Source organism: Lissotriton vulgaris, chromosome 7 (assembly GCF_964263255.1).
Source record: "Lissotriton vulgaris chromosome 7, aLisVul1.2, whole genome shotgun sequence".
NCBI classification, from domain to species: Eukaryota; Metazoa; Chordata; class Amphibia; order Caudata; family Salamandridae; genus Lissotriton; species Lissotriton vulgaris.
In genome coordinates, this window is record NC_141695.1 from 901,642,389 (window position 1) to 901,670,035 (window position 27,647).

The 27,647-nt window shown below is 43.8% G+C and overlaps 1 protein-coding gene across 1 annotated transcript in view; it reads left to right on the forward strand.

Moving 5' to 3' along the window:
- The window catches only part of MGAT4B (alpha-1,3-mannosyl-glycoprotein 4-beta-N-acetylglucosaminyltransferase B), a 1,389,535-nt gene that overhangs the window by 262,095 nt on the left and 1,099,793 nt on the right, over positions 1-27,647 (forward strand). The window contains exon 2 of the mRNA XM_086931341.1: positions 15,028-15,207. Coding sequence (XP_086787467.1) covers positions 15,028-15,207 — 180 coding nt within the window. The remainder of the gene's footprint in view (positions 1-15,027; positions 15,208-27,647) is intronic.

Consider the following 27,647-nt stretch of genomic DNA (forward strand, 5'->3'; position numbering starts at 1 on the left):
TACCTGTGAATCCAAACCAGGCCACCAGTAATACAATGTTATCCTCATACAGGTCTTTGACACTCTTAAGTGACCTATATTCGCGAACCTAATAATCTCTTTCCTTAACTCAGCTGGAGGAACCACTTTGTCCCCTCGCAGAAGGACGTTGCCATTTACAGACAACTCCTCCGCCACTTGAGACATAGTTCTTAGATCACCCGACAAATTGCTCACATCTGGCCAACTCCTAGATGCAAACTCCAAGGCCTTAGACAAAGTTAAATCCTTCTTACTTGCACGTATCCAATCATTTTCCAAAACTGAAAGCTTAAATTCATCGGTGGCATCTACTCAAGTCACACATTTCACATCATCTTCCACTAAATCATCACCTTCCTCCTTATCCAGCGACATCCTAGACAGACAATCGGCCCGGAAATTCCTTCCTCCAGAAATATGTCTTCACTCGAAATTGTACTCCTGTAGTTTCGAAACCAACCTTGTCAATCTAGGAGATAAATTATTGTTCCCAGACACCTTACTAAAAATGAAAGAGAGAGGCTAGTGATCTGACAACATGATGAACCTTCCGCCCCAGACATACATTTTAAACTTCTGGGCAGCCAACACACAGGCCTAATGCCTCCCGCTCTATAGTGCTGTACAGTTTCTCATACTTCTTCAATGACCTTGAAGCAAATGCTACCGTTTTTTCAACCCCATGCACCTCCTGACTCAACACTGCGCCTAATCCACTCATACTTGCGTCCACAGCGATCGTAGAAACACAATCATCCCGAAATGCATGCTGGGGATGACCTGCTATAATCAACTCTTTTACCTTCTCAAAAATCCCCTCCAAATCAGTAGACCATACAAATATTTGACCTTTCTTTAATAGCACTCTTAAGAGGTTCCACCACCTGAGCGTAATTACTTACAAATCTAGCATAATATTCCGCTAGCCCTAGAAAAGAGCGCAGAGAATCCTTATCCGTGTGAGCTTTTGCCTCCTTCAAAGCTTTAATTACTGAAAACTTTGGTTTAATACCAGCCTGCGATATAGTGTGACCTAGATATTCCAGTTCTTGCACACCAAACTTACACTTATCTTACCTAATGGTCATTCCTTGTTCCCCTAACAAAGAGAGAACTTTTCTCAACAAAACATTGTGTTCATCCATGCTATCTGCAAAAATTAGGATATCGTCCAGATAAGCCTGAACCCCCTTCAAATCCTTAAATAAAGTATCCATCAGCCTTTGGAACACACTGGCCGCTGACACCAACCCGAAGGGAAGTCTGAAAAATTTGAACGCCCCAAACGGAGTGACAAAAGTGGTCAATTCCTGAGAGTCTTTGGTCAACGAACTTGATGGTACGTGGATTTCAGGTCTATCATAACTCCTGAATTTTGGGAAGGGGATGGCAATCCACCTTAATGTTCTTGTTTAACACCTTGCCTGCTGCCTTGATTCCTCCCAGATGCTGCACATTCCTTAACTGGGTGTGGTCGTGACGGAAACATTCCGTCATCAGCACAGCTCAACCGTGACTGATGACGGAATGGTTCAGTCACCAGCATCGAAGGGGTTAAACCCCTGAGGTCCGCACACAACCTAATTTCGTTATTTTTTTTTCGTGCAACCACAATTGGGGCGACCCATTGAGATGATTCTGTCGGTTGGATAATCTTCTGTTCACACAAATCATCTAGCATTTTCTTCAGTTCAGACCTTACACTTAAAGGTACATTACGAACCTTGTGTGGTATAGGTGAAGCATTAGGTAGAAGTCTGATTTTATGTTCCACGCCCTTTACTAAACCCACCTTGTTGCTAAAAACTCCTTTAAATTCTTTTATCAAATCACCACGATCAAACATCATATCCTCAATGCAAAAAATAGGTAAGTCTCTTACTCTTATTGGGTTTTTATCTCCCGGAACCAAATACAACCCCATTCTGGCGAAGTCCTTCCACCCCACAATATTTTTACCTTTTATTGCCACGTATATTTTCGTACATATGGACCTTTCCAAAATTTCCACAGTACCCATAAGGAATCCAGCATATCAATATCTTTTTCCGTAAAAAGCTTTAGAGTTCACATCAGTTTCCAAAAGTACCATTTCCTTGCCCCACTTCTCAAAGAACTTAGAATCCCGAAGGATCGTGATGGGTGATCCCGAATCTGTCATCACTTGTAGTTGAACTCCGTCAATAGTTGCAGAACATAAAGGACCTTTAATTTCCTCTCCTTCCATGTCCAAAGTTAAAAGTAGATTGTCCATGGATTCAGAACAATCATCCCAATCCACATTGTTAATTTTGATACTCTTTTTTTTTTAAATATACACACTTTTTGAAAATGTCCCACTCTTTTACAAACGGAACAATGTTTACCCAAAGCAGGACAGCCCTTAAAATTACCAATATGGAATTTTGAACCACATCTGAAACAAAAATTTGGACCTTTACTCAGAGAAATTTTTGTTTTATCTTTGATACCCACAGCATACAAACCTTCTTCCTCACTCCTGTCGGACACTAGACTAACCTTAGGATTTACATCAGAGGACATTGCATTAGTAGATAACACTGACCTTTCAATGCTTAACGCAAGGTCAATTACCTCCGACAAAGAGGGATTTTTAGAGCTAAGACTTCTTTCTTTAATTTTAGTGGAAGCACAGTTAAACACCAACTGGACTCTAATATATTTATCCAATAGAGGACCAAAATCGTTAGAAATAGACAAAACTCTTAAAGCAGCCACGTACTCCTCTATTTTCTCATCCTCCTTTTGTTTTCTTTTGTAAAAATTATGCCTTTCAAGCATAATATTTGGAGACTCATCAAATTGCTTTTTTAATCTAGCTAACGCTTCAAGATACACATTCCATTGTCTGTCCCTTGACTGACATACAGGAGGAGGAATAGGAGTAAGACTATTTAAAATACATTGTGCAGCCAGCCCTAAATTGCCAAGTAATAATGCAAATTTGCGAGGTGGAGTATAATCAATGGCATCAATGGCTACCAAATGATTCTGAAATAAACCTAACCATTCTGACCATAAAAGATTTGGTTTGCCAGGTTTATCCAGAAATGGTGGAGGTTGGGTAATCTCTTTAACAGAAGACATAGCAATCTTGCAACCCCCACTCTTAACTAGTTAAACCAACACAGAATGTCCCAGCTGAGCAAAGAAGATTTGTTGTGGTAGTTGATCCGAACGCTGAGAAAGTCAATTAAATATTGCTTTGAGAGTGTGCAAAGAACCAAAGTTATCTTGAGAGAGTGCGAGAACAAAATCCCAAAAGCTATAAATTAGAACTGCCCAGTCTTCTTTGACCAAACGAAAAAAAAATGTAAGCGAGCCGCCAGATGACTCGCAGCGTGTGAAGAAAGACAAGTTCCGTGTGATCACCAAATTTACGTCACACTCCGATGCTGACTTCCTGAAACGTGCAGCCAGAAGGCTCACAGCACGTAAATCCACTTAGAAGCTGCGAGCGTCTTGCCACAGCGTCCTGCGTAACATGTTTGCCCAGAATTCCCTGTAGTGATCAACGTCACAGAGCTTGACGGACAGCTTTGGAATCAACAAGCTTCCGTGTTCTTGAAGCAGAGGAGCACACCGACAGAACATGCCGGTAAGAAAAAAACGTTGAACACCCCTTTTTAAAAACAAACCCAAAGTCCAAATCTCCACTATAGAGCCTCTTCGTGACAAAAAATGCTTCAAAAATTAAAGTGGACACAAACATCCAAAGGACAGTAGAGCGTAAAGTCTCTTCATTAACGCTCAACTCCAGTAGCTCAGCGAAACATTAACTTCACTCTTTTACGAGTTGTTACTCAAGCAGCGACACCTCCAAAAATAATCCTACCGTAATTCGACGAACTCCAAATGTAAAACAACGAATCGCCGACTCGGACGTAGTAGAAGGTGATTTACGCCAACCTGACTTTGTAACGATTTTAACTCGCCAGAGTAAAAAAAATCCAGCGTGGGTCGGTGGGTGAATAATGATCCCAATCGTCGCCAATCTGTAGTAAGTAATAATGTCCACAGTCTTCTTGATTCATAGAAGAAGTTTATTCCAGAGTGATTCATCCACGACAAATGTGTCCTCTCATGCCGGAGTTCACTCAGTAACTGAAGTCACTGAGCGAACCTCGAGCCTGGAACACTCAGAGCCATTCAAAGGAACACAGCTCTTAAAGAGACACAGAATAACATTCAGAAAGCAATTCATTAAATGACAATCTATTACAGTCTCTCTATGGGCCCCAGTTCCTGCCAATGTCGTGCCTCCGTTATGCTGAGTTCAGGGGTTTATCCTCCATTCAGGCTTTTATTACCGCGTTCCCTATGTGTGACTCAGGGTATTGGCTCTTTTTGCGCTTTTCGCCTGGGGGAGAGGGGGGGGGGAGCCTGCCAGCATTGCAAAGCTGGACAAGAAGCTGATCTAAACAGGTGTGGAACTCAACATCTGGGTCGAACTGAGCAATTACTTAGACCTGAACACGTGCATAATAGAGCAAGGATTGGAGCACTATAAAGGTGGAAAAGCCTATTAATGAATCAGTTGAAAGAATTTTTGAAGGATAATGACACAAGCCAACGACAAATATGAGCGGACAGTGGGCAGGGCTTCTATTCCATACTCCAATACAGGAAGCCGGAGAGCAGTACAAGCGCTGCCCAGGCTCGACCTATAAACTGACATTGAAACGAGTCCCTCTCTGGGCCCTATAATCAGTTCCTTCATTTTACAGGCAAGACACTGTTCAATTTATGAACAATGGCTGTGAAAAGTATTAGATACTCCATGTCAGAGATACAATTTTGTTTGCATTTTACATGATTTCCTTTATTCTACTCTCCCTAAGGGTGTGTGTTTTCCAGGATGTTGTGTTTCTATCGTTTTTTTCTGTTTAGCATATTACTCTTGTATAGTGCCTATTGTCAACTGGCCGCTAGGTGTCTGTGTGACAGCTTGTTGTAGGTGCGTTGTTATAACAGGCCATGAATGAGACTTATGGGGCTGAGGCTGAAGACAGAGCGAGTTTCACACAGTGACTGCCAGTGGGTAGTAACATTTTCAGAATACTTGTTCATTTAGTTTTCTCTATAGAATGCAGGGGGCAATGGTAATTGTGATCGCAATGTAAGGATAGCTGCGTGAATAGCCCATACATGAATAAAAAATAGTCACCATTTGACATTGTTTTAATACTGTTTAAATTTGACTAGATACCCCAGAATCATTCCTCGTTGTTGGCAGTATGGGTTGGTTGTATATAAGAAGTAACAGAGAAAGGACTGACTTACCATGACCAAGACCTTTTTGAGGTCGAAAAGCGGCAGCGCTATAATGAGGCTTTAAAATAAACACTGGAGTTTGAAAAGGTTTACAGAGTGCAGTGGAATTTGTTGGTGTTTCAAGTACAGTGGCGGCTGGTGACATTTCAAAGAGGTGAGGCGTAAGAATTGGGGCTCCAGAGTTGGGGATTAATGTTTGTGTAGCGAGCGAGTCCGGATGACATAATGCACTGAATCATCCTCCCAGTAATTCATACATGTTTCCATCATCCACTACATACATCTGTTCATACATACGTACATCCTTCTAGAGACTTTCCCATTTACTCACCCATCCATGTATCAATTCAGTAGAAAAGCATCAATTCATTTGTCCATCAGATGGAGCATTCTTCCATTCATGTATACAGCCACTCATCCTCTGGACATACTCTCCTGTAACCCTTCGCCCACTCATCCATCCATCTATGTAGCCTTTCATGACTGGTGAATCACCAGATGTCATCCAACCATCCATCCAACTTGATGAAAGTGCATTTGCTTGCCTGTATTAGAATCATGTTCTCAATCACTCTGTTAGCGTAATGTTTTGGAGGTGTGAGTGACTAACAGGAATTGTCTCCATCTACTTCAAAGCAGGATGGATGTGCCTTCCTTAACAAAGTAATTCAGGTTAACAAGTGGTATATTAAATTGTTTTCTCTTTTTATACCCAGAATAGGTTAAACTTTGTTTGCAAGAGAAATATTGACTGCTAATGAATGCAGGCAGTATACGCAGAACCTAATGCTGCGCTGTGGTTAATTCCAATTTGCAATTAATCCACAGTTTATATTGATCAGATCACGTGTTTCCTAATCTGCTCAAAATAAAATTGGCCATTTAACTGCTCAGACACAAGCTAACTCCAGCTTGCTTGATATTTAACATATGTATTATTATTATTATTATTATATTTCTTATATAGCGCCTGAATCGACCCCCGAAGGATGCCCACGTGGATGATGAGACATAAGGGCCTGGTGGGGATACAGTTTGTTTTCTTTTCTTCAGGTGCTTAGCACCTGAATCATACAGCCCATTAAAAACCTGCTCCCTCTCGTTTTGAAGACGGCTGAAATGCCGGAAACCGGTCCTCAGAAGCTCGTTTCCGGTCCAGGGAAGGCATGGCTTGGCAGTTCGGGCTGGACTGTTCCCATGAGGCACAGGGTCAGACTGATTTGCATATGGCCATGTCTGAACTGGGGTGGCAGAGTGGGCTAAAGAACGGTGATGGATTAAACCCAGATCTGTTGACTGGGTGTGAGTGTTTGATTGGTTCGGATGCTCCGTCCATCACCACCCCCTTTTGTACCGCTTTGTTCGCCATAAGTTGGCAGGGTATGCTCCGACGTGAGTCCCTTGCTCACTTTGCCACTGGATTCAAGCACGCCGGGCTGAAGACTGCTGAAATGCCGGAAAACGGTCCTCGGAAGCTTGTTTCCGGTCAAGGCATGGCTTGGCAGTTCGGGCTGGACTGTTCCAATGAGGCACAGGGTCAGACTGATTTGCATATGGCCATGTCAGAACTGGGGTGGCGGAGTGGGCTAAAGAACGGTGATGGATTAAACCCAGATCTGTTGACTGGGTGTGAGTGTTTGATTGGTTCGGATGCTCCGTCCATCACCACCCCCTTTTGTACCCCTCTCATTTTAAGGCATGGGCAAAGTGGGCCCTGACACAGGGCCCCATGCTTTTAGGGGGGCCCCTTGACAGAGGTAGCTCGATTCTGCATATTCCTACCCTGATGACCTTCAATTATTATTAATTTGTTCTAAATAACTTGTTTTATTTAATGTATTTGAATGTGGGTGATGTACGAGAGGCTGCTGCAGACAGTTTGCAGAAAAATGTTGTGTTTGTTTCAAGCAACAATCATAAAACAAGTGTCTTTGTGATCAAAAAAAGACCTCACATACGAGAAATGTGAGGAAGTCACAGAATTTTTTTACAGGAATTATTTGCAATATTAGTGAGCTGCTTCTGTATCCCTGAATATTAGATGTAAATACATTTAAAATTCGAACAAGTGTGACTGTGCACTTTGTGACCTGGCCAGAGAGGGTACGAAATAGCTGAAATTGTTTCTAAATTCACACCTAATCCGAACAGAGGCCCCCAAAATACATTTGACCCATGTCTCTCAAAATCATTAAAATATTGCTGCCTAATTAGTGTTCGTTTTCCCAGCCCAAAAAAGTATCTTGTCTACCATTTAGAAGAAATCGTCCAAAAGTTCAAGATCCAACATGCTTAAGAGGTCAATTATAAATTTTACAATGACAATCAACAACTTACGATATTTTTGCAGGACATACATTTACTATAGCTTTGCAGGACATACACCAAATGCTATGTTATGTTAATTATTGTAAGCTTATTCCCTTCGAATTTAGACACCCTGGTGTTTTTTTTTTTTTAACCTGCATTCTTTTTATTTATTGTGCATATAGGAACTTCTCCCTCGGCCTCCGTATCTCGGAATGACTATATACTTGCCGCTTGGGATAAAGGCTCTCAGACAACCTTTGATCCGATCACGTCTGCTGCTTTGCCCTGGCATGGAGGAGCGGTTAGTTGAACTTTCAGACTGTGGCTTGGTCTGTCACCTCCGTACCTCTCCTCCACCTACTAGAAGCGGATTGTTTCATGAAGAGATCACTTCCACAGCCAACCTTGTGTGCGCCGAAAACCTTTCGCAGCTCCTCCCAGAGTAGGGTGGGGTCATGGACGCTTGTTCTCACCCTACTCTGTGACGAGTTAGGAAATATGTGGGCTGTACAGCCTCGCTGATTGACAAACAGCCTCGGAAACCCAGGGCTTATGCTTAAGATGCCCAGGCTGTTTTCAATCAGCGGGCAGTGCCTTACAATGTTGTAGGCTGGCGGAGGCCAGGGCTGAGAACAGGTAAGTCCTGTAAATTCTGCGACGGGCAGCACATGCGCTCTGGCACATGTGCTTGTTGCAAGTGCCTGCTTCTGCCTGACCCTCGCTCAGAGCGAGGTCCCACGTTTTCAAATTATAATGAACTAGCTTACCCGTTGCGCGTTGCTGCGATCTCAGAAGAAAGGAAATTCAAGGAAACTCGTTATGATAACATTAAATTTACATTGTGTCATTGTTATTGAAACTTATTCTTTTTATTTTTTAAAACATTTCTAAGTGTGGCTTGAGCAGTGTGTCCTCGATTGGCTTCCAATCTTGATTCTGGTTGCTCTCCTGTTTCATTCGAGCAGGTTTGAGCAGTGAGTAATTGATCATTTTCCAATCTTGATTCTGGTTGCTCTCCTGTTTCATTCGAGCGGGCTTGAGCAGTGCGTTATCTATCTGTTTCCAATCTTGATTCTCATTGCTTGTTCGTTTGAGAACAACGGGCTTGAGCAGTGCGTACTCGATGGGCTTCCAATCTTGATTCTCGTTGCTCGTTCGTTTGAGAATTACGGGCTTGAGCAGTTTGTATTCGAACAGCTTCTAATCTTGCTTCTCGTTGCTCTCCTTTTTCTGAAGCTCATAGTGCCTTTTTCTTTCGTGCTTCTGATGTAGATTGACCAATCGATTTCCGTTTGGGGGTCAGAACTGTCAACGATGCTCGCAAATTTGCTGTCTATTTCAGTATTCGAAAGATTATGAGGGCCCTGGGAGGCCGATTGAAAACCTTCTTTTTTACAGAAACCTTCGCAGAAGTGTACTCAACAACTTCCCAAAATTTCATAGCGATCGGATGAATGGGGTAGTAATGCACAAAGGACAGACAGACATACTTTTGTTTTTATATATTTATATATATATTTATATATATATATATATATATATATATATATATATATATATATAGATTAAACATTTGTAGCGTGACAAAAAGTGATGCAGAAATCGAAGTGCGGGCGGAGCCCTGCCGCCCTAATAAAGAAACAGCCACTGTTCAAGTAATTGAAACACCATCACGCCTGCACCAACTGCAAAGTGCGCAATTATTGCATGACCTCTGTTTTGACATAGCACCCGAATCTGTGTTTCACTTTACATACCTCTGCTGTGAAAAGCAGGAACGGAGCTTCAGTGTAACAAGTGTGGACTCATGGAGTGCCCGTTTCACAATCCCAAAGAAATACCCTGCAGTTGATTACATCACCACTCGCCACATCTTTCCGGTTGTGAGATTTATGCAACTGGTGACGGGCTGATAGGGGTTTGAGAAAGAAATACGGAAAACTCGCTCACTTTCGAATGTGTTCATTTTCAATAGGATTATTGTAGAATAAAAGAAACATAAACAAGCATTGGCATAGCCAATAGGTCTTGTCTTTGGGACTTTATAAGTGCTTAGCCATGCAGCACATTCTCCTGATGTTATTCTGAATTACAATGATCAGTGCCCTCTTTCAAAGTCATTTCAGAGGCTCCCCTGGTTGGCTAATACCTTGGATCTATCGAGAATCGCTTCAGTACCTTCTGCTGCAAAACACAAAATCACCTGATAAAACAGAAAGCATTCCCACATGCCCCTACTAATGCGACTGAATGAAGGGTTTGCTAACAGACATAAGGATTTGGGCTCAGTAGCTCCTTTGAATTCTGCTGCTATGATGGAAAGCGGTGCTATTCTGAAGTGTCCAGGCTGCAGGGAAGCACGGCTACTCCTGGTAAATAGAAAGGCAGATGTGAAAGCCTCATTTTAAGGGATGAAAATCGTGTGTACATAGTTTCTTGTAATCAGACTCCAAGTGGTCTCTGGAACAAAAGTATGGAAAAAGTGGGCGCTTTCCCATGAAAGAAGGGAAACCTGCGCAGAGACATCCTAAAGAATGTGAAAAGATAAGAATCAGATAGACCATCTACCTCAACTCACAAACAAGCTTCGAGGGATTACAGGATGGAAAGCGATGCTTTTCTGCACTATCCAAGCTACAGGGAAGCAAGGCTCCTCCTGGCAAAAAGAAAGACCTCCCACAACTCACAAACAAACACACAAACAAGCTGCAAGGGATTTCACGATGGAAAGCGATGCTATTCTGAAATGCCCAGGCTGCATGTAAGCAAGGCTCCTTCCAGCAAAGAAAAAAAGGCACCCCACAACTCGCAAACAAACTCATAAACAAGCTGCAAGCGGCTGCGGGACCGAAAGCAATGCTATTCTTTAGTGTCCAGGCTGCACGGAAGAAAGGCTCCTCCAGGCAAATTAAAAGGCAGAAGCGAAACTCATTTACAGAAGTGAAAGTCGTGTGTAATAGTTTCTTGTAATGAGACTCCACGTCACCTCAGGAACAAAAACATGGTGGAAGGGAGCACTTTTTCGTGAAACAAGTAAAACCCACGCTGACCTATCCGAAAGAATGTGACAAGATAAGAACCAGATGGACTCTCTCCCTCCACACACAAACAAACATAAACAAGCTTGGTCGCGAAATAAAAGCGACGCGCTGTGTTAATTAGTAACATGATCCAGGAATGCAGCAGGCACCCTGCGCTTGCTCCTGAGACTCAAAGGTCATGGGAGTGAACGTTTACAGAAAAGACGGGACATGCACCCGTCTTTCGCCATTTGCGTGCTTTCATTTATGAAAGCCACACGCAAAGGCTAATGGAATGTGTGGAAAATGAAAAGCCACACACATGAGCTTAGCGAAAGTGAGGAGTGAATCCAATAGGCCCTCTCCTAGAGCAGCGCTTGCGTGCTGCGCTAGGCTCGACCTAAAAATATAAATGAACATAAAGAATTCAATTTTTTATGAAGTATTTGAAATAAAGAAACACATTAGAACCTATTTTTTTAGAGCAAGTGGTATTCACTTAGAACTGTGAGACCAGCAACAAGAAAACTAAGATTAGCCTAACCACAACACATCTGGAACTAAATTAACCCTCACTGACAATGCTAAAACTTATTTCAAGAGCAACAAGCTAAAGCAAAAGCACTGGAATGAAATTAACCCTCACTGACAATGCTAAAATATATTTCAAGAGCAACCAGCTAAAGCAAAAGCACGGCACGTTGTGAGTAACCTGACCCACGAGGAATGCAGCTGCCACCCTGCGCGCTACTGCTCGCTCCCGAGAGCAAAACGCTGCAGGAGTGCATATTAAAAAAGAGGTAGGACATGTGCTTGCCTGTAGCCATTTGCGTGCTTTCATTATAGAAAGACATACGCAAAAGCCAACCACATTCGTGGGGGAGTCAGACCCACAGAAAGTACTTTAGAGTGCTTACAAGAAGCCTCACACAGCAGGGCATGCCCGCTGGCTCAGCTCGACCTCTAAAGGGGGAAAACAACAATCATGGATGTTTTCATTTCGGTCCGTCCCTACAGTCCTAGCTTAAAAAAATAAATGATTAAGTTGGGGTAGAAGTGTCCTTAGTCGTACTCTTTTCCTAGGTCATCCATAATGGCCAACAAAATAGACTTTGTCGAACTCTTGTTAGAACTCTACCTGTTAAGGATCCAAAAAGTTATTTGCTAGGAGGTGATTACACAAAGTCTTGACACCATGGACATTTAGAATTTTAGCACAATATGGTAATACATAGCTTGATATTCGTTTGGCTTGTTCAAAAGAGGTAAGACAGCAGCGCTTTTAAATGATTGAGGAAGAGTGCCCTGTGACAATAAGGAATTAATCAGTGCTTGAGGGTTAGATAGCACTGGCCATACCTGCTTGGAAATGGTCAGAGGATCCGGTGGTAGATTCTGGTTTTATTTTTTATAGCCAGTTTATTTAAAGTTGCATTGTTCACTTTAGGTATTTCAAAAAAGCATGCTGTGTTTGCTGTTTGTTTTTGGTCTGCATGTGAACTTATTGAAATCCTTATTTACCTATCTCCTTTCTGTTTGCCTTAGTCTTATCCAGATAAAAGTTTCCAATTGGTCACAAAACTTTTGGGTGGAAGTCATATGGCCGGGATGCCTGTCACCACCTCCCAACACAATCCCCAAGGATGGGAAGACGGACGCAGTTCTGAACTTTTGGAAGGCGGGAGGGAGTTACCCTCCCGGCCGTATTTATTAAAAATATGAAACAAAATTAAAACATTAAAATAACAGTTTCATATCATGTACAATTTTCCATTTATGACATTACGATGCAGACACGTTTATTGGCTAACCTTAACAAATCTCTAATACAAAAGTTCTCCTAGCCGAGTCTAAGCATCCTGCAAATGCATACTTTCTAAATAAAAATTGTACATCCTAACATTACAGGCCAACGGCAAGGTCGTAACCGGTGTCAGGTCCCTACTACCAGAATTCCCCCCTCACGGTGTGAGGGGCGGGCGCACAGAGGCCTGTACTTCTGTGCCAACTTCCAATTTCCCTTGTCTTAGCGGGGGCCCCTTATTTAACTCGATGCCATCTTAATGGTCGTCCGAGGACTCGTGTGAGGTGTCTAGAAGGTAGCGTGGACCCCCCTCCCACCCCACACTGTTTATCACATCCGCCGTCGCGGATATCCTGGCCCCGGGAAATTCGTAGGAGGGGCATCTAGCCGCCTCCTCCCCTGGGAGGGGCCTATGACCGCCTTCCCTTAGGCGACCCCATACTTCGTGGGTGCCGCCTCCCCGTGTGAGGGTCAATGGCCGCCTCCCCCCGGGCGCTCCCATCCATAATGGGTGGCGCCCCCCCTCTAGGGACCTTGAAATTACTGCTCACCGATCATGACCTTACCGCCCGACCAAAAATAAATACGACGTTTTATATACCTATTGAAGAAAGAAAATAAACTTTACGTTGCAATATTTATCCTCTTAACTAAACATTCAACACATCTTTCAATTAGACTGTGATACTCCGCTTCACTGGGGAGGAAAATGTTATGCAGCAAATCATTTTATTGCAGTACAAACATTGACATCTTTATTAACCACTAAACCAGGAAGAAAAGATATTATCAAAGCAAACCAATTTTATTGCAGTACTAACGTTGCCATAAGGGGCTGGTGGGTGGGTCAAAAATTGCTCCTTGTTCCGTCGAGGGCTCACGTGCAACGAGAGGGTGCAGCTTCCAAGCACAGGAACAAGAGGATGCTTCTTTGGATTGTTGCTCCTTTTATTCCTCTTCGGGAGGGCGTGTACCCTCCTCTGGTACACCTACGGGGCGTGGCCAACGGTGTAGGTGTCTAGGACAACCCTTCTTGGGCGGGAAAAAGGCGCGCCCCGGCTACGCCGCTTCGGGCATACCAGCCGAGACACGCCCCCCGCCCAAAACGGTTTCCCGGGGGATCCGGGCCCCCTACCATACGTTCGGGGGGAACGAGTGGTCGCCCCTTTCCATTCTAGAATTGACTGATGAGGATACCTGGACAGTTATGTACACCTCCGTTTTGTATATTAGAAGCATTCCAGAACCTATTACTATAAAATACAGATTTTGTGGCGAACAATACTTTTTTTATTCTCTGATTCAATACCAAATTTTAATCTTAAATGTCAGTCTCATAGTTCTTGTGCCGTGGCACTCTAACTGTTGAAGATTGGTTTTGGTAGCTACTAACTCTTGAGTTTAACAGGGTGCACGCTTCTCTCTTCGTAAAACACTAACAGGCGGCACATGTTCCTGGAGTGCCTCATGCTGCTAAATGGCAAACGCTGAATTGATATTGTCAACAGATTTAGACATTTCAAATGCAGAATCCTCCAGATTTTTTGCAATAAATTCCTTGTCCATTTGTTACGCAATTAGTGTGCTATTTTGGACTGAGTGTTGCCTGATTGCGACACCTCCTAGATCAGTAAAAAGAAATGGATCAACAAGTGGTTGGACCAAGTACAAGAATTAACTGACTGCTGTTACTTCAGTATCGCAAGCCCATAATAAATCAAATAGATGTAGGATGTGCCCCTTATCATGCATGGGTTTATGAATATGTTGTATAAAATTAAGAGATAATATCCCTCTTTTTAAAATAAATTATTTTCATGTGAATCACTGCTCCAGAGGGAGAAATTGTTCATGCATCAGGTCCCTTAAAAAAACACAATGATGGTGATGTTTAGAAGCTTAGCATCAAAAGTGGTATCCCTGACTCACCACAAAGATACACTGCATCCTGAACAGCTTGAAAGTAATTTGCTGGAGGACTACAATGAAAACGTCAACCCTACATGATGGGCTTCTTAGACTTCAAAAGGACGTACCTGTATGTCAACAGCCTAACATGAATATAATTTGAGCTCACCATTCACTAAGAAGTAATGGAAAATGTAAACCAGGAATGGAGGCTAAAAATAAAAGAAACCATACAAATTGCTGTTTCATTCACATCAACTTCTATTTACTAAACTGCTAGGAGTAGTAGACTTGACATCATGCCTAATGTAATCCTGATAATATCACAGGCTTGAATCGTCGCTTCACAGGGATTATACACAACCCTAAATGTCCAGCCACCATTTTGTGCTGAAAAGTACATATTGAATGGTGTCAGACTCCTGTTCATAAGATGATCACATTTGATGACCAACCATACCTGTCTGAACAGTGAGACATTTCTTTAGTTTTGTTCATGCAGGTCAAACAGAATGTTATTACTGCGACCAATTAATTACTGTGTCATTTCGCTCCTTAGTGTAAACAAAGTTAAAATAATATAACATTAATGGCTCTAAAATTTTAGTGCTATTGAAAGCTTAATGGAAACAAATTATGAAGAGCTAATACAATGTTAATGTTTTGCAGGTGACGTTGTGGATGTTTACCAGCGGGAGTTCCTTGCTCTCCGAGACCGCTTGCATGCAGCTGAGCAGGAGAACCTAAAGCGCTCAAAGGAGCTAAACCTTGTTTTGGACGAGATCAAGAGAGCCATCTCCGAGAAGCAGGCTTTGCGGGATATCAATCGAACATGGAGCAGCTTATCTGGTAAGTTAAGATTTTCACAATTTCCCCTCCCCCTTCTTTACTTTCAACTTCCCTCTTTAATTCTCATCTTTCCTTTCTTTGTTCACATGCCTATATTCATCTTCAGTTTATCCTTTAGTACTGCTTTCATCCTTTTTCATCTTTCAGGCTTACTTTCCATGGATTACTTGTCTTCCCGTACTCTAGTCTTATCCACTACCTATATGCTTGTAGTATCGGGGCAGCTGACAGATGCGAGGCACGAGACCAGTGATATGCTCCAAGAGTTTATTTCAAATAAATCGAAGTAAGAAGGACCCATGGCTAAGTGTCCAATTGCTCAGGAGAAGGCTTAGAGGAAACTGACCATTCTCCCGGCAACCAGAGATGGGTTTCAAATACAACACAGTTACAGTAAAGGACAAGGTAACAATCTAGGAATGTTACAAAGCATACAATGAACAAACCATAGACAACACAAACATTATTACAAAACCATATGTTTTAGAACACTACGTCACCTCCATCCCATAAAAGGAAAATTAAGCTAAATCATAATCCTTAATACGCACTGGTAACTTAGAAATCCTTCTAGCACAAGAAGCTTCTGGATTAGAAGTGGACTCTGAAACATATGGGCTCTGTGAGCTTCTTGGAGAAACATTTTTAGAGACAGGAGCACCTGCAACAGATTCACTTGGGGAATTTTCATTAGAAAGAAAACACGGTGGTGTTCCTGCACCATCCTTTGGAGGACGCAATTCCTGCAGAATGGAATCCTCTTCAAGAGGGGTATGAGTTTTCTGAGAAATCTCCACCTGAACATCAGAGATGGGTACTAAACTGTTTTTATTCCACCAACCTCTCCCTTGCAGAAAAACAGAATTTTTACTTGCATGTTCACCTTTATAAGGAGAAAAGAAAACAGATTCCCCTTTCTTGACCTTAACAGAACCCACCACAATCATTGTCAGACACGTATTTAGTGATATCAAACTAGAGTTTCTGTTTTTGTTTCAAAAGGAGGATAGAGCAGCTTGAATACCCTCCTTGATGAATCCGTTATCCCTTTCCACTAAATAATTTGCTGAAAAGCTATCCAGAGCAACCTGAAGATGTTTTTACATCAAAATCTATAAGAAATGTTCTTATTAGTGAGGAGACAAAACAGGGGCTATTATCTGTCACTGCATCTCTTGGGCTTCTTTCAAGAGAAAAAAACATGTAGAAGGAAACTTAAAACAGGCTGGGTGGAAACTGACCTGACAAAAGAAAAATAAATCCACTTTAAGTCAATAAGAACTATCAAAAAGTTGTTGCAGGAAGGTAGGAGAGTGAAAAGATGAGCACAATCCAGGGTTACCTTCAACCAAGGGCCATCTGGTAGGGATATAGGATGCAAAGGTTTTTGTGCAGTTTTTCAGTGCTTATTAGACAGAATGCACTTGGGACACAAATCTGCAAATGAAGACACCTGCGCATTCATGGCGTGCCACCAATAATGTTGCCATAGTTTTTTACGAGTGGCAGTGATCCCCAAGTACCCTTCAGGAGCAATTTCATAACATTTCCATCTCTGGTGCGGATTTGGTTTTCAGTAGAAAGTTCAGGAGAGACTTGAGTAAAAGGTCTCAAATCATGAGGATTCCCGAATGGGAGGGCAGCACTTCCTGATGTATTCCATAACTTTTTTTAGTACCTACTCTTGAGAGACAGCTTCCAACCAGTCGTTTAAAAAAATTACACTACTGCAATTAGAAACAGCATCTTTAGCAGTCCTCACACATTCACAGTCCTCATTGATGCCATCATTAGTAGGCAGAGATAAACGTGAACGGCAATCTGCCCTAAAAATCTTCCCACCGTGTATATACTTGACTGTGAAATTGTTTTCTTGCAGTTTTGAAAGCAAACGCACAGGCGGGACGATGCTGTACCTAAACTGTTGCCTTGTAGAAGAAAAACAAGTGGCCTGTGGTCAGAATAGATTTTGAATGTACAACCCCACAAATACCTTTTACATTTCTGGACAGCCCAGACACAAACTAACGCCTCCCTGTCAATGGTACTGTATTGTCTCTGCTCCCAAACGGGATTTGGACGCAAACTTTATGTTGAGCTCTTTTCCTTTAATTGTCTGCCCAAAGACCTCGCTGATGCCCTTCATGCTTGCATCAACAGTAATTGTACAACATTGACCTGCAACAAAAGGGCTAAGGGAGCATTCACAACAAGTTGTTTGACATTGGTGAAAGCCACACTAGACTTGTCAGCACATCTAGATTTGACACCTTTCTTTAGTAAGTTCCTCAAGGGTTGAGGAGCAGAGGCATATGATAGTACAAAGCGTGCATATTATTCACTGAGACCTAGAAATGACCCAAAACCATCTCTGTCAATTGGAGAAGGTGCTTTTAAGTTTGCCTCGACATTGCAAAACATAGGTTTGATGCAATTAGGGGTTATGGTGTGTCCAAGAAAATCTAAATGTTGAAGAAATGTACACTTTTCAGACTGAATAGTTGTACCACTGTAATTAAAAATGCCGAGTAATTTGTCTAAAATCAGGAATTGTTCTTCTCCATCTCCTTAAAGACTTGGCTTGATCTATGTTAGATAACATTTCTTGAATTTTAGAGAGTAGGTGGCAATCGACTATTATGTTGCGGTTCAAAAATTTTAAGTCCACACAGAGACGAAGATCTCCACTTTTTCCCCTGGTAAAACAATGGGGGATAGCCATTCTGGAGAATCAGTGGGAATGTTAACACCTTCTTTGGGCAACCTAATAAGTGCTTTTTCCAAATCAGTACGAACACTGATTGGAACAGGCCTGACCTTGTGGACAATAGGTACTGCGTTTTTCTTCAACGTGATCTAATGTTCATGTTGGACTTGGCCCTTTTTGCAGGGTCATCCCTGAACTTTTTGCCTTCCTCCTAGCCTTTTTTCTGACCTGGTGTTGGTGGTTTTAGGACTCTGGGCACTTAGCACTGCTGTCCAGTGTAAAGTGCGTGTGCTCTCTGTGATAAACATGGTAAGATTGGTATACACCTATTTGGCGTATTTTATTTACCTGGTAGTCCCTTGTAAAATTGTATATCAGAAACCCAGGGCTAGTAAATTAAATGCTACTGGTGAGCTTGCAGCGCTGATTGCGCCACCCACCAAAGTAGCCTTTCAAACCTGTCTCAGGCCTCTGCATTACAGGGCCTGTGCGCGCAGTGTTATGCCGCAGTGACGTGACCCCTAAAGTGGGTGCCACGTCTGTGACCCCCCTTTTACTGTATGTCAGTCACCCCTAAGGTAGGCCCTAGCTAGCTCTATGGGCAGGGTGCATTGTAGGTAAAAGTTAAGACATGTACCTTAAGTACGTGACATGTCCTGGTAATGACAAACCGCCATTTTGGTTTCGCACTCCTGTGAGGCTGCCCTCCCATAGAAATGCATTGGGGTTTCCCTGATAAGTGTTTCAGTGGTAAATCCTGATATGAGAGGAGCAGCGTGGTCCAGTTTGGTATGTTTGGATTAGTAATAATAAAGGCTGCGCAGATATATTATCACTATTTTAGAAATGCCACTTTTATAAGTTGGCATTTCTGTGTGCTAGGTGTCTGCCTGCCTGATGTGTATTGCATTTCTGGCTCTGGAGTGACAGAGACTGGTGAGGTGTGTGGCTCCAGGAAGGGCAGGGTGAGTCAGCTCTAGGCTGAAAGGGCATATCTGCATTTGGAGTAGTGGAAGGAGTAGTCCTTGACACTGAATAGGTCTGTGCATGCCTGGGTGAATTCTGATTCCGCCCCCCTGTGGTGTCTAATGACTGAGTCCGATCTGACAAAGGAGGGTGGAAGCCTGGTAAACGGAGTACTTCAACCCATCCCCCACGCCCCCCCCCCCACACTTCCCCCCCCTGAACCAGTTGAGACTGTTTCCCCAAGCCCATGCCAGGGCAGACAAAGAGAAATGCTGTATAAATATTGGGGCTGTGACCCCCATGAACGTGTACTGCTTTAGGGCTTTAGGGTGCTTGCTGAGCCCCAGGAGGAGCCTCCACGAGGAACTGCCCCTCTGCTGGAGGGCCCTGTGAGCTGGCCTGCCTGGGCCCAGCTGTGCTCCTCTAAACTTTAGGGATTGGGCGCCTTGTGAGCGCTATATCTTTCTCCCAGGATGAGAGGAGCTTTTGTGCCCTGCAGTGCTGGGCTGCGACTTGTTCAGAGGGATTCCTGGCGCAGGGATTTCCCCGTGCTGCTGGAGGGAAAGCGGGAGTCTACCCCGCATTTTGGTGGCCGGTGCAGGAAGAAGGGAGGAGCTGTGGCCAAGTGCCCCCCCCCCCCCCCCTCCCCAGTACCCCCATGCTCTATGGAAAACGGAGCGGGAGCTTACCCTGCGTTCTGGTGCTTGGAAAAAACTGCCGCAGCCCAAGTCGGAAGTCAGGCGGACTGCCTGGATGTAGGCAGGGCCTTGCAGGAAGACGCCGGCCTAAGAGGAAGTCAGGCAGACCTGCTGCCTGGAGGGAGGCAGGGCTCCCGCCCCGGTGGGAGCCCCGCGCTTTGCCGAAGACGTGTGGAAGGAGTAGAGGCGAGGGGATGACTCCAACGGAGACTGTGCTCCGTGTCCTACTACTGCTGTGTCCTGCCAGGAGAGACGCTGCCAAGCTCCCCCCGCGTTGGAGGAGACCGGAGGAGTCGATGAAAAACCCCGGTGAGTGGGGCTTACAGTGGCCATTGTGGTGCCGATGCTTCATCTTCACAGCTGCACTGCTGATTGCGGGCAGCTGCAACGATGGAGCACATTGTATTGAAGTCCCGCAGTGGGGCTTCAAAGGCACAGTGGTGGTAGGGCTGATTCTGATACAGCTGCACCGCAAAAGCGCGGGCAGCTGCAATAGGGGGCAATTTGGTTCCCTGATTCCCAGAGTGGGACTTGAGAGGCACAGTAGTGCCAGTGCTTGTTTTCCCAGCTGCACTTCGAGAGCGCGGGCAGCTGCAACGACGGGAGCATGTTTATTTTCATAACTAGGAAGGAGTGAGGTTCAATATCCTGCCCTAGTGCATTACGCACATTGGTTTCGCTGCCAAGGTAGCCAGAGGGCCACTTGGAAGGTCCCATAATTTGATGTCCTGACATTTGGGACAGGGGGCATTTGGGCCCACAGGAAGGCCAGTTGGTCGGGGTCGCTTTTGTGTACTGGAAGGGCACAAGGCCCTAATGTGTCTATGCTGAAGGTGATGTATGCACCTGGGGAGTGTTACTACGGTGCACTCAAAATTGTGATTTATGCATAATGTGTTTATGCCAAATGTGATGCAGACATAATGCTTTTCTGTTGCTAGGGATATTGCGGAGTACAGTATTTTGCCAGTAGTTACTGGTTGTGTGATATTTGCTACTTGTGCTTTCTAATGGTTCTGACAGTAGCCCGATTGGCCCTGTCATGTATATTATCCCTGTGATTTACTACCTGGTGCCAGTTGGCACAGTGAATATGTGTGATTATGATTTTAATGTGTTTTGGATAATACAGAGGCTATTGTTTATATAACCTTGTGTGGTGTTTCTTTTGTAGTGTGCCTAGTGTGATGCTGCTGTGTGTGTGTTTTGCATAAACTTTTTACACATTGCCTCTGGGATAAGCCTGACTTCTCGTGACAAGCTCCAAGGGGGTGAGCAGGGGTTAACTTCAGCATGTAACTCCCTTGCCCTGACTTAAGTGGTGGTTTCTGCCTGGCTTAGGCGCATGCCCTAGCTAACCAGAAACCCCATTTCTAACAGTGCAAACCCACTAACTGTTCCCATCACATCTTTGAACACATTCGTGAATTTACTCATTAACCCAGTTAGAACATCAACATTGCAATCATCATTAAGAGAAACTAAAGGCATTCCCTCATGAACAATGGGGTTTCTATGATCAGGTCCAAGGTGTATGCTCAACTTTGCTGGATCCATCCAGCCAACTAGGTCCCTTACCTTAACGGGCACATGAATCTTGGTGTGAACAATTCTGTCTAAAATTTGAAAATCCACATAGAAAAATCCAAGGAGGTCAGTTTCCTGGTCACCAAATGCCTTGGCACATATTTGAGGGGCATTAAGTTTGAAGGAAGTAGACCATAATGAGTAGAAAGTGCAGCCTGCCAAAACTGTAATAGGGACACCTGAGTCGGCCATGACTTGGAGAGGCTTGCCCCAATGACAGCTTGACAAAGGGGACCCTCTATTTTGACCATGTCGTGGGCGTTGTCAGTGGTCAAGACTACATTAGATAAATTGTTGTTTAAAAAAAAAAAATGGGGGGCATTTTCTTTCAGAGTTATATAGGCCATGTATTTTTGACATTTTAAAATGTGATACACAGGAGTAGGACCCCCTTTAAGGGGAGGTCAACTAGCCCCAATCAGCCCATTAACAGGCTCAATGGAAAAAATTGAAATTCGAAAAAGAAACAATACAACTCCAACATCATCATGTACCCCTATTAGGTGTGGGTAAAAAACACAGCAATAATAGAAATCGTTACATTTCCTATATGTGGGGTGGGAGGCGGGGGAGAGAGAAGAGGAAGGGTCAACCACAAAAAGGAGAAGGGCTCCCATGAAACCATTCAAATGCTGAATGAACAATCATTGCAGAAGAGTCATAGCTCATGTGCCATTGACCACAGGACCTCAGGCTTGGGCCCTCCCTTCATGGACATCCACAGGGTGTGCGTGTGTACCAGCGGGCCCCGTCAGCATGTCAGGTCAGCATGGGCAGATCACCAGGTCCTCCTTCCGATAAACTATCATCCAAGTCATCTTCCCCGTCCGTATCAAGATCTTTCAGTTTCATAATCATGCTGTCCCAGATCTCAAGGTCCCACTTCGCGTTTTCGTCTGTAAATACTCTCCGTAGTCTACATTCCTCATCCACTGCCAACTCCAGGAGATCAGAGACCCACTTAGCCCGTGTCAGAGGAGTTGGGCTTGCCCAATGTATAGCTATATGCCTTCGGGTAGGCAAATTTGGTCTGCATTTTTTTCCCCCTTCTTGGGGAGAGGCAATAGCCCCAATAGACAGTGATTGGTCATAAGGTCAGCATTCACATGCATTATTCTGTGCACCTCGCCTGGTAACAAATTCCAAAATGGGCAAAGCACGGGCCAGTTCATGCGACATGCCCAAAATCAGCCGGAATTACATTACAGCAAATACATTGTGCTGGCTTCTACGGGTAGACCATTTGTAGGCGTCGCGGTGTCGGGTAAGCTTTATATATATCATAGAATTGCATTAGCTTAAACCTGGCATTACTAGCCACCTCATGCATCTGAGCCAGGTTCCTCCTCAATTCAGTGTCCGTGAGTAGCGACTTCAAATCCTCCCCCAAGCGGCACACTTAAAAAAGAATAAAATAAAATATACTTTGTTTATTGAATTTTTTTCAAGAAATATTACAACCAAGCTGTGATTGAAAAAAACAGGTGTCCCGTTACAAGCCAGGTCAATAGCATTATTTTGCTAAATAGTCAAACATTTCCTGTCATTCTACAGAACACGAAGGAAATAAAGAAAATAACCAAAAGGTCAAATACATTGGAGCAATTGTACAAATATTATCTTGGAAACATTCACAGTACAGCAATGACCCTGTCCATTATAATAACACCACTACCATTACAGTTCTTTAATATTATACAACATATGGGTAGCTCCAGAAACACCCATCCCCCGGTCCCAGCAACAGGTACATATTTCCCTTAGGAAGAAAAGTCTGGATCATTCATGGTCTACGGAGTGGGTCTGTAGATAGCCCTTAAGGGGCTGCCAAATATCACACGGGCGTGAGATGGCTGGTAGGAGTGTGGCATATATGTCACTCATAGTGTCAAAATAAGTAAGGTCTCAAAGTGACGCCTGCACTGACGCTGTTTGTGTTCTGCCCCAGTGTAATGAAACTTGTTCCTAAGCGATCAATAAGGCAATAACACTAAAACGTCTAATGCTTCTCTTGAATGGCTTAACATATTCCCAAAAGGGCCGTCAATGGTTTGGGGGGTATAGTATGCTCCACCATGATGGATAGATGTCTGAAAACATCCTCCCAATAAGTTTTTACAGGAGTACAGTACAGATCTAGATGGGAGAAGTCTGCTTCAGGAGTGCCACATCTCATACGAGCACTAAACGTTGCGGGCTTCATTTTAGATAATAATTTTGGAGTAATGTAAATCCTATGAAGATAATTAAAATGCAACAATTTATGTCTGTAGTTGCTTGAGACTTTTTGTAACTGAGAGCAGCAGTAATGCCATAGATAATCGGTTATAGTGATATCCAAATCCTGTTCCCAGGATGTGCGCGCCTTAATGCCCACAGGTGGGCGAAGGGAGAGAGATAAGTGGTAAATGGGAAAAAACCAAGTGATCACTGTCCGGCGAGGTTATAACAAGTGTGAGGGTCTGAAAGGTGTCCGGTTCTGAAGATAAATCCGGCAAAGTTTTAAATAAAGAGCTAGGAATTCTGTGGAGCAAGAAATTGTCCATATGTGTGGCAGCCCCTTGTGCAGCCAATTTGGCGTCGAGCATGGTCTGGAGTCACTGAACAAATCACCCAACTTAAGACACCTATGCTTAAATAGCGTTTTCTTCGTGAGTGTTTCTAAAGTAGGGGGTTTTGTCGGGTTATCTGCTAATGGTATATGTGGGGAGTATGACGTGCAGTGCAGGTACTTCCGCAGTTTAGTCCGTGCCCAACATGTTGTGGGGACTGTTTGGATTTCTGTGGGGACGCTTGGGAGTCCCTCAGTAATAACGTCGATAATAAGTGTGGATATATCAGCGATCTGTCAGATTTGAGATATTGCAGTCGGGCGCCTGGGTGATACCAGTAGTATGTAAAGTGGACTTGGGCAACCAAGTAGTAAAGATAAAAATCAGGGACTCCGAAGCCCCTTTGTTCAAATAGCATGGTCAGTGTGGCCCAGTTCACACGTGGTTGTTTACCCGCCCAAATTAGACGTATTAGGAGTGAATGGAGCGTATTGAAAAAGGCTACTGTTAAGGATATAGGAATGTTTAAGAAAAGGTAACAAAATGTGGAAGTACCACCATCTTAATAATCGCAATTCTTCCTGCAATAGAAAGCGGAAGTTTCGTCCATTTAAAAATTTGTGATTCGAGTCGGTCAATTGCAGGTCCATAGTTTAACCGGATAACTTTGGAGGTGCTGCAATGTAAATAGATACCCAGACACTTGGGAGGGTCAGTGCACCATCGCAGAGGAAATTCAAGATCACATGGAATAGTAGTCGGGGTCAAGGAAAATATTTCAGATTTGGTCCAGTTAATGACCAAGCCTGAATGCACTCCAAAAAGGACCATCTACTGTAAAAGAGGGGCAGATTTTCATCGGGATTACGCACAAACAACATCAGGTCGTCTGCATAAAAAGATGCAATGAGTGGGCCTGTATGTAGCTGACAGACCACAGGGTAAATACCGTTTTTGAATATGATGAGCAAGCGGGTCCATAGCTCTTATAAATAATAGGGGTGAGAGCGGACATCCCTGCCTGGTGCCTCAAGTCAAACCAAATTGTGGTGTGATCATACCATTTATCTTCAATCGAGCAACTGGAGAAGAGTAAAATAAGCGAACCAAGTTTAAAAACCAATAGGGATTCCCAATTTTTGAATAACTGCGCTTAGAAAAGGCCACCCCAAAGAATCAAAGGCCTTCTCGGGTCCAGCATCACTGCGGCTGCTGGCAGGGTAGGCTTCATCTGATTTATCACCGAAAAAACTGCGCCTAATTTAAGCGTCTTAGATCGCCTCGAAATAAAACCTGCCTGTAAAGGGCATAGTGTGGTGTCTACGAGCAGTGCCAATCGAGTAGCTTGTAGTTTAGCAAGGATTTTATAATCATGGTTTAGCAGAGATAGTGGCCTATAGGATTGGCACTTATTGGGGGACTTGTCAGATATAAGTAGTTATGTAATAACTGCCTTGCACATTGTCGGCGAGAGCGAACCACTCTGTAATGCCTCCTCACACACTTCCAGGAGGCGGGGGCTAGTTCATGTTAGTAGGATTTGTAAAAATCCCCAGAAAGCCTATCAGACCCCAGGTGCGACTGCTAGCTAAGTCTTTACTTGCTTGTTTGATTTCATCAGCATCAATTGGGGCAGCTAAAAAAATCTTCACACCCCTCCTTAAGCCATACCATAGCTATCTCTAGTAGATAATCATTGAGGGCCTGTCCCGATGGTGGGCATCTCGTCTGATACAATTTGGTATAGTAATCAAGAAAAGCCTTTGTGATGTCCGTCCCTGTCGCCAGTGATCTTTGCGAGTCAATGTCTAATTCCGTGACAAAAATGCAGACTGGTATTGCGTCCTAAGGAGTTGTGCCAGTGTTCTGCCGGGTCTCTTCCCCTAACCGTACACATGCGCTCTGGCATATTTACCCATATATTTAACTTCACGAACCGCAGCCTCCGTGAACTCAGTCATTAAAGCTGAACGATCTTGGAGCACTGTCAATGTCTGGGTGGCTTGCATTAGGACTTCAATATCTTTTCGTTTCTGCTCAATTTTTTTCAATTTGTCCCGGATAGAGCGCAAGACTCCAGTGTGTTTTGAAATACATTCTCCTCAGATACATGCCTTGAAGGCATCCCAAAGTATAAGTTGTGACTCTACAGAACCATCGTTCAACTCAAAAGAATTCTGTAATAGCATTACCCACCTCACCATGAAATACCGACTCCAGTAACGCATTCGCAGTGAACCTCCCCTGGGGGGAGGGGGGTTTATGGGGGAGGAGGCGGGGCACGCTGTTTAGGAAACTATGGGAAAGCAACTATCAGCAATACCGGGGAATGGTCGGAGAAAGTGCGGGGAAAGTATTCCACTTTCTGCACCTCTAGTAGTAGCAGTGGCGTGAGATACCAATGGTTGATACAGGACCAAGTTCCGCGTGGGGCTGAATAAAAGGAGTAATATCGAGACCCAGGGAAGTTGATGCACCAAGGGTCCGCCAACAAGGCTGACCGCAATAATGCGAGGAGGTCTCTAGTGGCCTGCTGTTTTGTAACACGACCCGGCCCAGTAGTGTCAGTTGTAGGGTCTAATGCAAGATTAAAATCTCCCCCATCAGTTAGTGTCTGAATTAAGTCGATCAATATGTGATGTTATTGTGCAGAAGAAATTGTGCGTATCCACATTGGGAGCGTATACGTTAAAAAGTAGTATGGGCATACATCCAAGACATCCCTGAACCAATAGAAATCTACCTTCCGGGTCCTTCACAACCAAAATAGTTTGAAAGGGAAGAGAGCAGTGAACTAAGATACACACCCCGTATGAGTAGGTACTGTAACAGATAAAAAAACAGCGTTATCCCCATGACGCTGCAAATCCATGAGTTGGGAGTGGTGCATAGTGCGTCTCTTGTAGAAAAGCTATCTGAATGGAATGCCTCGTTATATAAGCTAACACCTGTCTACTCTATTTTGGGCTTGAGAGCCGCCTCACATTCCAAGACAGGCAACTAATGTGTAAATCAGTAGTGGTAAAGTCTCTCGTAGTTATACTATCAACAATAGTCGGTTTAATAAGTTGGCAGAAAAAGACCAAAGCTTGTCATGCTGTACTTATTAATTTGCTCCAACCAAAGAAAACAACTGCTAAAAAGGAAACAAACATAAACATTCCATTGCAACTCCCCCCACCCACTCCCATCGGATACTCAAATATACGGCACCTGCTGAATCCCAAAGAGAAAACAGTGAACTCACTGTGAAAGGGTATGAGGGGAGTTGGGAGGGGGAAAGGTATAGGGAAGGACATACAACATTTTCTTTAGGGGAATAGCAACAATCCATCGGAGCCATCACGTAGAAGGATAGTCACTATCCAGTTCTGTGCTATCATAACAGAGGAAAGATAAGGAGATGACGATATGATCGCAGTCAAGGCCGTAGAGCGTTGCAGTTTAGTGAAGGTAAGTCATGTGTCATATGCTAGACAAAAGAGGCAAAATCTTCTGGTCACGACATTTCAGCCGATTTCAAAAGAGTCTCAGTCCTCAGACGTGAGTCGGCCCTCCTTGTCATGTCGCTGGAACGTCTGCTGGTGGTTCGTCCAGAATTTGGCTGCCTTGTCGGGTGTCAAAAATGTGATTTATTTCCAATCTGCACCTGGAGTCTAGCTGGGTAGAGCATAACATATCTGATGTTTGCTTTCTGAAGTGAGCGTTTCACATCAGTGTATTTGCGGTGGGCTTCCTGTACCAAGGGTGTAAAGTCATATTGGAACCTTGATAAGTGAGCGAAGCAAGCTCTCTGGACAGTTAAAGCGCAGTATCCTGGTCGTTTTAATTGAGGAGCTTGGCGATGATTATCCTGGGGGTCGCTCCAGGTGGCGGTGGAGGAGGGCCAGCGATCTATGAGATCGCTCAATAGCAAACGTGGTCGAAAAA